The following is a 12,085-nucleotide window of genomic DNA, read 5'->3' as shown; positions in this document are numbered from 1 at the left end:
GCTGACTGCAGGTTTCAATCTTATAAACAGTACATTTGCATAATGACTGAAACCAGCACCAGTGAATGAACATGAGTACCATTCACAGAGAGTGAAGGGGAATGGCTGCAATCACAGCATTGTAAGATGGCGAAAGATGTACCCTTAGGCCCCCTCCTCAATTCAGAGATTCTCTTTCCCTTTTCACATAAATGGCCTCCTTGACTCCGCCCTCAAACCAGCGTTCCTCCCTGTCCAGGGAAGAACTTCTGGGTTTTGGTCAGTGGTCAGTTCCTTCAGTGGGCTGGTTTCTGTCAATATGCAAATGTACTGTTTATAAGATTGAAAACTGCAGTCAGCTGAGTCTGAAGAAGTCACTTGGATCAGTGACGAAACGTTTCTCCCACAAAACGCTACATCCAGATGAACAGAACACACACACTCTCCACCCTGCTGCCAAAAAGAAAGAGGTATCGGAGCATCCAGGCCCTCGCTGCAAAACTGCAGAACAGTTCTTCCCCCAAGCCGTCAGACTCCTGAACACACACACACACACACACACACACACACACACACACACACACACACACACACACACACACACACACACACACACACACACACACACACACACACACACTTTCAACTTTCAGACACCAGGTTACTATTTGCACATTTTGCACATTTCCATTGCACTGCCTTGTGTTGTCTTGTGTCTGTCCTGTTCTGTCTAGAGTTGCACTGTCTTGTTTTGTTTTTTTTGCAGTTTTTGCACGTTGGACTTCACGCAGTCCTGTGTTCGTCTGTTATATGTCATGTGTAGCACCAGAGTGAGAGGAACGATGTTTCCTTTCACTCTGTGCTGTACCACTGTACATGGCTGAAATGATAATAAAAGCCACTTGATTTGACTTTGAGTTAGACTCGCAGTAGAAAGGTGTTGTATTATTACTGCTCCCCTCTCATCTGATAGCAGAATACCTCACTGCCAAGGCTGAATGTATGTTCCTGCATCAGCCACAGAATGGTGAGGATGGCCCACCTGTTTCCAACTCAGACCTCCACAGAGAGGGTGAAGGGAGACATGATTTATATTGGTCACTTCCTGGGTGGGTGTTACATGTGTTTTTGGTTTGATGTCTGAAATCAGGTCTGTGTTTAACACCCCCTTAGATTTATTATTTTAAATCCTTCCTGGCAGCTTCAGAATTATGATCTGAATGCACCTTGGTGCCAAACACATTTTGCTTTTCCAAGATCAGCTCTAAAAACTCTCTATAGGCTCTTCCTGTTCAGATGTTTCTTTAATCTGATTATTTCTTCATTTCTATTCTTGTTTTTACAGTTCTTCCATTATGTGTAGTATACAGTATGACAACGCCTGACGACAACAAGGGAAGATGGAACAAAAGGATAGAGTACAAATAGAAATGCAATGTAATGTAACTGCTGCACCTGTAAAAAAAAACTCACCATGTCCTGCAGGGGCCGAGGTGTCCAACATAAAACACGTCAGTAAAAAAATACTGTGAATGCTGAAGCTTCGCAACCAAAAGGCCCGGCAAGAAGGTTGTGGGCTCGAATCCAGGATGTGCCGAGGCCTGTGTGCAGTTTGCATATTCTCCTCGTGTCTGCGTGGGTTTCTCTGGGTCCAAACACAGGCAGTTATTGTGTGAATGTGAGTACGAACCATTGTCCATCTTGTGACAGGCTGGCGACCTTTCCACAGTGTACCCCGTCTCCTGCCCTATGAAACCCCCTTGTGATCAGTAAGAGTACAGACATCACACCTAAAGCCAGATGGTGCTGAAGTCATGTGACTGTCATGTCCAAGCTGGTGCACAAGCGGTGGAGTTTATTAGAAGAACTGTTGGCATTAATTAGACCTGTTCATGTATCGGTTGGTTAAACTGTCAGCTAATGTGCTAACGTAAACATCAGAAAAATAAAAGAAAGTCTTCATCACAAATTATTTTTTGTGGATTCATATCTAATATTTTATAATCCATAAATGTATAAATGAGACAAACTGATTACAAAGTTTTGTTCATCTTTTCCTATTGATAAGACTCCCCTAAATAATTAAATGATGTTTTTTTCCACCGTCTGCCACAGCGATACCTTGTTATGGTTGTTTGTTTTTTTACACTGATTTCACCTTAAAAATTGACATGCTGGAAAACTTTCTCTGCAATGTCACTTTTTTATCAGGTAGTTCCACTGGTCCATCTCACCTAAGCATGTTCTTTTTCTCTGTATGTATTATTGTGTGAATGTGTGTGTGGATGGGTGAATGACTGAATGTAGTGTGAAGCGCTTTGGGGTTCTTAGGGACTAGAAAAGCGCTATACAAATGCAGGCCATTTTTACCATTGTAGGGTCTACCTTACAATATAAAGCACCTTGAGCCGACTGTTGTTGTGATTTGGCGCTGTGTAAATAAAATTGAATTGAACTGAACTAAGACCAAAGTGAGGGCCACCCATCAGTCTGAGGTGATGGGATGAAGACAGGACAAAGAGCCAGTGATTAATAATAACTAATGATTCAGTGCAGAGAGGCGTAAAAACACATAGTGAGTGAAGAAGAAACACCCAGTGCATCATGGGAATCCCCCAGCAGCCTAGGTGTGTGGCCATGAGCCTGACACAGACACTACACCTCAAGTCAATATTCAGTTCAATTGTATATATGCAGCACCAAATCACAACAACAGTCGCCTCAAAGTGCTTCATATTGTAAGGCAGAGGCTGGAATAACAGAGTCTTATATGGTTACTATGTGCACAGACAACACGGCAGGAAGGTAAAATTCTGGCTTCATTTTTGTACAGTGGGATGAAGTGCAGCCAGGTCGGCCATCTTTTCTACAGTCACTGCTCTGTAGTTACTCTTGTCTGTCCAGGCAGTTTCTCAGTTACACTGTTTTCAAGAAACAGCAGACATAAACTGAAACAAGCTTCTTTTGCTCAGCAATGCGCACACAGACAGGAACCTCTCTGCTGAATCTGCAAAAAATAAAACTGTTAGCGTGTTAGATTAATGCCTAAAAGTAAAAATACATGTGGCACAGTAACATAGTAACTGGGATGGCTCGTGATCTGACGGTAAATAATAATAATGGATTGCATTTAGCGCTTTTCGAGACCCTCAAAGCGCTTTACAATTCTACTATTCATTCACTCTCACATTCACACTGGTGGAGGCAGCTGCAGTTGTAGCCACAGCTGCCCTGGGGCAGACTGACAGAAGCGAGGCTGCCATATTTTCGCCATCGGCCCCTCTGGCCAACACCAGTAGACGGTAGGTGAAGTGTCTTGCCCAAGGACACAACGACCGAGACTGTCTGAGCCGGCGCTCAAACCGGAAACCTTCCGATTACAAGACGAACTGCCAGGTCTTGAGCCATGATCGCGCCAATGTTTAGTGTTCTTCTGGACATTGTACAAATCAGCTGTCCACACAGATGTTAGGTTTGTAGTTATGCAGCTTTCCTCTGGAGAAATCCTGAGCTCTAATCAGAACTCTTTGCACGGTGCTCAGTGATTTCTATCAGAAGAGTTATTTCTTAAATCAAAAGCATATTGATTCTCCATCAACCTGCTCTGATTGATCTGACTTGCCGTGCTGTTTTCAGAGATAAACGTGAAACCTGAGCTCACATTGGACTTTGGAGCTGTCAGGGTCCTGGGCCAGTGACCCAGTGTTTTGAGTTTTGCATTGTGGTGGTCCCATGATCAAAAGGTCGGGGGTTCGAATCCACTGAACGGCTACCCTGAGGTACCCCTCAGTAACGTACCATCCCTACACACTGCTCCCCAGGCACCCAATGGCTGCCCACTGCTTCACATGAATGGGTGAATGGGTTAAATACAGAGAGGAATTTCCCCACAGGGATCAATAAAGTATAAATTATTATTATTACCAGCTTTATCATTATCAGCTGATACCTTTGGTTCCTTTGCCACTTCTTTCTCTGACTCAGTTAGTGACCTAGGGGTTCTGCTGGACAGCTCTTTCAAATTTAACAAACAAGTGTCTTCAGTAATCAAATCTAGCTTCTACCAACTGCGCCTTATTGCTAAGGCTAAGCACTATGTCCCTCATAAAGATCTTGAAAAGCTCATTCATGCTTTTGTCACTTCTAGATTGGATTACTGTAACTCCCTCTACTTTGGTCTTCACTCCGCTCTCCTTCACAGACTTCAGCTTGTCCAGAATGCTGCCGCTCGCCTTCTGACTGGCACTAGAAAGCCTCTATCACCCCTGTTCTTATTGAGTTGCATTGGTTACCCATAAAATATCGCATTGAATTTAAAATATTGTTGCTCACCTTTAAAATTATACATAATTTAGCCCCTCGTTAGTTTGTCAATCTTCTTAGTCTATATGTCCCTGGGCGAGCCCTCAGGTCTTCAGCCCAATTACTCCTGGCTCAGCCTGGATCTAGACTTAAATCTGGGGGTGACCGTGCTTTTGCCCTGGTTGCACCGAATCTGTGGAACAACCTTCCCATCGCTATCCGTGCGTCAGACTCCGTTTTATCTTTTAAATCCCGTTTAAAAACTCATTTATTCAACATAGCTTTTCCATCTAGTTAGTGTCCCTGTTTTATATTTGGTTCAATTTCTTATTTATGTACTTTATCTTTTAGCTATATCTGTTCTTAGTAACTTTGTTCTTATATTCCCTTTTATTGTTGTATAATTAGTGACCTTAACCTGATGACATATGTGGTACTTTGTTAATAGTCTTTTATTCATTGTTTTAATTTTCCTGTTTTTATTGTAAAGCACTTTGGTGTACCACTGGTCTTTTAAATGTGCTATACAAATAAAGTTGTATTGTATTGTACTATATAACTTTGATCTTGTCAGTATTTATCATTTCTAGTCTTTTCTAGTCACAACACACGTCTGTGTGTTGTGTTTCCTGCTTTACTTTGTAAGTCTGTCTCATGTCAGTGTGTCTACTTTGGCTTCCCCTGGTCTTATTGTGTTTGATTACTCCCAGGTGTGCTCTCCTCCTGTGTCCCATTGCCTTGTTATCCCTCCGTGTATTTTAGCCCTCTGTTTCTCCCACTCAGTGTCACGTCGTATCCTCATGCTGTGTGTGGTCCCCACTATGCGCCTCCTCCCTAGTCTCTTGTCTCCACGTATCCTAGTGTTTAGTATTAATCTTCAGTTTCTAGTTTTGGTTTGTTTTTTGCAAGTTTATTTCTTGAGAATTATGCTACTGCAATAAAGCAGCCTCTTTAAGTTCATTTCACCGTTGAGTGTTTTGCGTTTGGGTCCAACATCTTGCCTGCCACACAGTACTATCATGACAGGAGCCACTAATTCACACTCTCTTGAGAGAATGCCAGTTTTTACTGAAGTCAACTGGCAGCATCATGCATATTAAATTGGTTTTCACGAATGGTCAGACGGTCTGTCACTATAAATTGTGGGATGGCGTTTTCTCCTTCCTTCAAACTCACTCACTCACTCAATCAATCAATCAATCAATCAATCAATCAATCTTTATTTATAAAGCACTTTTCATACAGAAATGTAGCACAAAGTGCTTTACATGGTTAAAAGCAGCCCACCCCACCCTCCAACTCACTCCCCACACTCTCATTAACATAAACAATCATGGATACATACCCCCCCACCACACACACACACACACACACACACACACACACACTTAAAAAGTAAAATTGGGCTGGACAGACATGAGCCAGGTGAGGAAACACTATCACAGTGTTACACACAAAGATAAAATAAATAAGAATGGGATCAATATAAATATAAATAGAGTAAGAAGATAAATAATGAATAAGAATAACATCAATAAATATTAGGTAAAACCTAAATTAATAATGTAAATAGAATAACAGGATAGAATAAATAAGCATAAAATAAATAAACATTAAGTAAAAGCTAAATTAAAAAGGTGGTCTTGAGCCTGTTCTTAAAAACATGTACGTTCTCTGATCTCCTCCTGCTGTTCCACAGACGGGGACCATACCACTGAAACGCTGCCTCTCCGTGAGTATGTGTCCTGACTTTAGGGACAATCAAAAGGCCAGTACCAGAGGACCTCAGGGTCCGTCAGGGTTCATATGGTAGAAGCAGATCTGAGAGATAAGAAGGCCTGAGACCATTAAGACATTTAAAAACCAATAAAAGAACTTTAAACTCGATCCTGAAACACACGGGGAGCCAGTGCAGCGAATCTAAAACTGGTGTAATGTGGGCCCGCCCTCTGGTCTTCGTCAGCACACGAGCTGCAGAGTTTTGTAAAAGTTGTAAAGGTGAAATATTCTTTTTGGGGAGACCAGACAGCAGGGCAGTAATCAATGCGACTGGTAATAAAAGCATGCATCAGCATCTCCGTGTTGGCCCGAGAGAGAATAGGGTGGACTCTGGCTATATTTTTTAGATGATAAAATCCAATTTTGGTTACATGTTTAATATGTGGGATAAAACCAAGCTCAGAGTCAAAAATAACACCCAGGTTTTTCACTTGTAGTGAAGCACATAGTGAAAAGGCCTGTAATTTAGACAAGAGTTTCTCTCTCTGAGCCTCAGGACCGATGATTAAAACTTCAGTTTTGTCCTGGTTAAGCTGTAAAAAGTTTTCTGCCATCCAAGATCTTATATCTAAAGTACAGTTAAAGAGGGGCATCCATTGGTCTGGTGTCATCAGGAGACACGGAGATGTACAGCTGAGTGTCATCAGCGTAACTGTGGACGTTCACTCCATGCCTCCTGATGACACCGCCGAGAGGGAGCATATACAAATTTAAAAGTACAGGGCTTAAAACCGACCCTTGAGGCACACCACATGTCATTCTATGGATCTTAGAGGAGCATGTATCCATACTCACCATAAAAGTTCTGTCTGAGAGACAGGAAGTGAACCAGTTGTGTACAGCACCAGAGAGGCCCACCATGTGTTTCAGTCTGTTTAAAAGAATAGCGTGGTCTACTGTATCAAAGGCTGCGCTTAGATCCAGTAGCACCAGGGCTGAGATCCCTTGTCTTCTAATGATGCTGCCTAAGGGAAGCATGTATAATGTAAACAGAATTGGTCCTAGCACTGAACCCTGTGGAACTCCTTAATTAACCTCAGTGTGTGAAGAGGACTCTCCATTTACATGCACAAACTGGAGTCTATTAGATAGATATGATACAAACCACTGCAGCACAGTACCTGTAATACCTACAGCATGTTCTAATCGCTCTAATAGGATATTATGGTCGACAGTATCGAACGCTGCACTGAGGTCTAGCAGGACAAGCACAGAGATGAGTCCACTGTTAGAGGCCATAAGAAGATCATTTCTAAGTTGAAGTGTTCGAGTCAGTTTTTCTGCCATCGATGGACCTCAGCTTACGTCAGCGTGTGTTTCTGTGTAAGAAGTCACAGCATAGAGAATAAATTCCCCAAATAAACCAGAAAGAACAGACTCCACACATAAATGCAACACATTTATTTCACAGAATGACATCATTTCCTGTTCACACCTTGCATCACAGTTATGTCAGAAAAACTTACGATGTCATGATTACCACTGCTATTATTATCCTATTGCTAATGCTAACACATGTAAGCAGAGTTTGCTAACATGAGGGCGGGGCTACAGAGCAAGTATCAGTATCAATATCAGGTGGAGTTACAGAGTGCAGTTTGCTTCCGGAGAGAGTCGACATTTAGCCACCGTCAGGTAGGTCTCCACCTGTAACACAAATGTCATCTTCACCATCATTACATCATTTTCATCATCACAGTGACATTACCATTATCCACTGCCTCACCTTGTGCATGTCCTTCTTGAAGCAAGCTAGCAATTCATAAGTTTGTCTCAGTGATTCGTTGCCTCCCAGACTTTGATAATAGTTTCCATAAGGAGCGTGCTGGAGGGCGTCGCTGTCAGGATAATTCTCTGCTTCATCCTGATTGGCCTGTAGGGTCAGGTGGTTAGTTGCATTGGTACCATGCATGGAGCAATATGTTTGTGCAATTTATCTTCTCACCCTGATCAGCAGCAAGATTCCCGTTTTAAGCTCAGACAGCCTTGGTGAAATCTGGTTCCTCAGAGAGGAACCTCCAGAGAGAGAGCGACTGGGAAACTCCCAGGACTCGACCAGTCGATAGGAGATCGACAGCAGCTTCAGGACCTGTGACCCATCAATAAGCAGACAACAGCTTCAGAAGATTTGCGCATGTGTAGTACTGTATACTGCTGTGCAGTGTTGCGTAGTACTGTGTAGTTTAATGACCGAGCTGCGCTGCGTCTCGTGTTTGTCAATCGGGCTGATGATGTAATCAGAGTTGCAGAAATCCTGCAGGAAGACCTTGTTGAGCTGACGCTGCTCCTCTGTCTGCAGAGAGCTCTCCTATGACACACAAAAATAAACAGGTACATACAGAAATACACAAAATACACAGGAATACCCGTGTTTTATTCCAATGTTAGTTCTGACAGCAAATTTTAATATGTTTCATAATTCTTAACTGAATATCCTGAGATTATAGCTGACTGTGACTAAAATGTAAAGTGTAAACGTCTGCTGTGTTTTTAGCAGTGACAGTTCACAAAGTGTCTCAGTTCCCTTGACATCAAATCTGAAGTGTGTCCATATGTCTGTGTGCATCTAAACTCACTGCACACATTGAATATGCAGAACATTTTGTTGAACACATTTTGAACATAGTTTCTGTCCTGTGCATTGCATTTAGTCTTTTTCAGAAAGAAGAAAGATTGTTGATGAAGGTGTTGGTGAGCTCTTGTCTGTCTGCGCTACTGCAGGCTTACAAAGTCCGAGAAGAGTCTCTGGGCGAGCAGGTGCAGGTGCGTGACTCTGTTGACTGCAATGGAGAACAAACGCTGGCTGTCTGTGATCTGCTGAGAGGAGACGCCCAAACACACGACCGACAGCAGGAGGACGACTGACAGACAGACAGTTTCAGACTTTGTTAAACATCGGTTTACTTTGCATAAAGCAGCGGCCCCTTCTCGTGGTGGAAGCCCAGATGTCTTACCCGAGTCCATGGCTGGCATCAGTTCAGGCTCTGTTTGCGGCTCAGACGATTATGATGTGAGTCGGTGGTTCTGATGTTTTCAGCTCAGAGTTTTTGCTTTTATAATTGAAAACTAGATGTTTAAATTCATCAGGAGAAATGTGATGCAAGCAAACATGTGTGCCTAAGTCTAATTAACATTAACACCTCAATCATCATATTGATGCTACATGAAAAACACACCGCTGGTGACTAAAGTGCTTTGACATCCAACATGTTTGTTAATACTTAAAAAGAGATCTAATGTAAAGTTTTTTAAGAACTCCAAAATATTTATATCAAATCAAATTTTTCAGGTGAAAAGAAGAAGTTACTTCGAACTCCACGTGTTGAGTCTGGCCAGAAATGTTCACACCGACAGTTTGACATTTGTTCAGGTTTTCATGATGACAGACTGTAATGCTCGCTTTGATGACTCACAATCACCTGTTGTTGACTGAACATTCAGTCATTAAACGAAATTCTGAAATAAAGGTTGACACAATTTAACATTCATGCTTTATCAGTTGGACCTGCAAACACTTTAATGAAACTTACTTTAAAGTGCAGCTATTTCATAATTCAAGGTTCCTTCTCCCCATTCTGTTCCTCAGGTGTCATATCACACTGGGCCGAGCCATGGACACATTTACAGGTGAAATCAGTCACGTGATGGAGAATCAAGTACACTAGATATAATTAAAACCACAAAGTATAACTTATGTGTGCTACGTTAAATCCATAGTTCCTGCTGATGCTGATAAGCTTTCGATGTGTACTGGACTAAAGTCTAAAGTCAGCAGTGTTACCATTACAGCAACATGATTTTGTTTAATTAATGAGGATAATTCATTGGGAGACCCCCCTCAGATGCCATTGTGATCATGAACGACTCTGTGATGAAGAATTGTTCAAATCTGAAAGTTCGAAAGATGTATTTAAAACTTGCACAGCGACATCAGCAAACATCAGCCTGCATCGAGGGTGAAGCACTGAAAACTTTCTATAGCACAATTCTGTCTCCATACAGCCTGTGCCTGCTCCCTTCATCTCAAAAAAATAAAAAATCTGCACCAGATACTAAAACAGTTAAATGTAGACGATCAATTCGCTCTCTCAGGTGTGGGTTTCTGTCTGACCTGTGGCTTTCCTGCTCTCGTTTTCTCCTCACTTGGCATGCCATCTATAATCCGGTTTCCTTCCCAGACGCCTTAACGCCCACTCACATCCTGTGCTATTTGACCTCAGTAAGTCACATAACGTGGTGGGGCTAGGTCTCACAAACTTGGCTGATAGTGACCCACACCTGTTTTTATAAAAAACAGTTCGTACAATATAAATATCATATTGTACGAACGTGATAATTATGTATATTGTAATAACGTGATATTATATTGTACAAACATGATAGTATATTGTACAAACATGATAGTATATTGTACAAACAGGAAAAGTATCTTGCTAGAACAATAAACTTTTCACGTTATAACGTGATACACTTCTATTTTTCTTTTGCCTGGGTGGCAGCTCTACGCTTCCGTACTTTAGGTTTCAGCACAGGAATAGGTTTTTAGCTTGTCAAATGCTGCATGTAAACTTCCTCTAAAGAAAAAAACTGAAGATCTTTATTTTCCCTGAAGAACTGAGGCAGAACTTTAACCTGAACAGAAAACACTTTTAAAGTTTCTCAGGTCAGCCATTTATCAAATGAACATTTGATTTTTTTTGTAATCAAAGTTTTTTATTATTTTGGACATTTAAAAAAAACATAACATAACAACCCAAAACAACAAAAAACACATTCTGTGAAGAAATAGAAAATAACAATAAATAAATAAATAATTAGTTGCACACACAAGACCCTTAATTGATGGGTGAGCGTGGCTCAAGAGTTGGGAGTTCGCCTTGTAATCGTAAGGTTGCCGGTTCAAGCCCCGGCTCGGACAGTCTCGGCCTCCACCAGTGTGTGAATGTGAGAGTGAATGAATAATGGCATTGTAAAGCGCTTTGGGTGCCTTGAAAAGCGCTTTATAAATCCAATCCATTATTATTAACATTCAGATTAAGTATTTAATCCCTTTTTGTAACACATTGAAATTGAAAGCTGATAATGAATTAGCAATACACGTTTGATATATTGTCATTGCCTCCGACTTATGCCAGTTAATTTTGTAGCCTGATAACTTAGAGAATTCACCAATAACATTTAGCAATGTTGTTATAGAATTGGTAGAGTCCTGAAACACCACCAAAATATTGTCTGCATATAGAAATAATGTATGTTCTCTCCCCCCTCCATTCACACCCACTATACTTGAATCTTCCCTAATTTTAATAGCCAGGGGTTCCAAAAAGATAGTGAACAGGGCTAAGACTACAACCCTGACGGGGAGACCTGGAGATATTAAAAAAAGGGGACATCAGTCCATTGGTGAGAACAGAGCCTTTCAGCCCTGTGTCTAAACTCATCTACAAAAATTATCACCAATTCCAAATCTTGACAATGCGGTGAATAAAAACTCCATTCAACCCTGTCAAAAGGGTTTTTCTATATAAAAAAAAATGAATGAAAATGCAACCCCTGTTTTGACTTTTAGATTTTCAATATCTTTTTCAATGTGTTTATTTTCAATAAACTGACATTTGTTCAGCTGCTGAAAAGAGTAAAACAACACAGAAACAGCTGACCTGAATATTTATGTTATTACATGTACTGAAAACAAGATGTAACCGAGTGAAAAACACGGTCAGATGTTTGTAAATGTATTCACAGCGGTCAGCAATCACGCAGGAAACTGAATTTATTCAACACTGCATGAAAGTGAGAAATCATAGAGAGACTGGTCTGAGGCTGTGCAGGGACGTGTTTTCTCATTAATGACGTTTTTTTTTATCATCTTTTATTTAAAAAACCTATAAAGTTTCAATAACGTTTCTTCAAAAAACACCAAACTCTTTGATATAAGTCTCTGTCTGATGAGGAAGAGTTCATCCGAAGAGTTGACAGCAGCTCAGATTAGAGCTAACAACAGCAAAACCAGCCGAACATCAGC

General features: G+C 41.2%; 1 protein-coding gene across 1 annotated transcript; it reads right to left on the bottom strand.

Moving 5' to 3' along the window:
* Positions 1-7,446: 7,446 nt before the first annotated feature.
* Positions 7,447-9,079, bottom strand: gh1 (growth hormone 1). Its single transcript, XM_085157763.1, has 6 exons — positions 9,015-9,079; positions 8,788-8,921; positions 8,252-8,368; positions 8,006-8,149; positions 7,787-7,933; positions 7,447-7,707 (listed from the first exon to the last, which is right to left on the bottom strand). Exons 1-6 carry the CDS (start codon positions 9,031-9,033, stop codon positions 7,645-7,647), a joined length of 624 nt encoding a protein of 207 aa, XP_085013889.1. The 5' UTR covers positions 9,034-9,079; the 3' UTR covers positions 7,447-7,644.
* Between the last annotated feature and the right edge of the window lie 3,006 nt (positions 9,080-12,085).

The sequence above is a fragment of the Neolamprologus multifasciatus genome, chromosome 4 (genome assembly GCF_963576455.1).
Source record: "Neolamprologus multifasciatus chromosome 4, fNeoMul1.2, whole genome shotgun sequence".
NCBI classification, from domain to species: domain Eukaryota; kingdom Metazoa; phylum Chordata; class Actinopteri; order Cichliformes; family Cichlidae; genus Neolamprologus; species Neolamprologus multifasciatus.
Note: the sequence above shows the minus strand (reverse complement) of the source record. Positions and strands in the feature narration are given on the sequence as shown.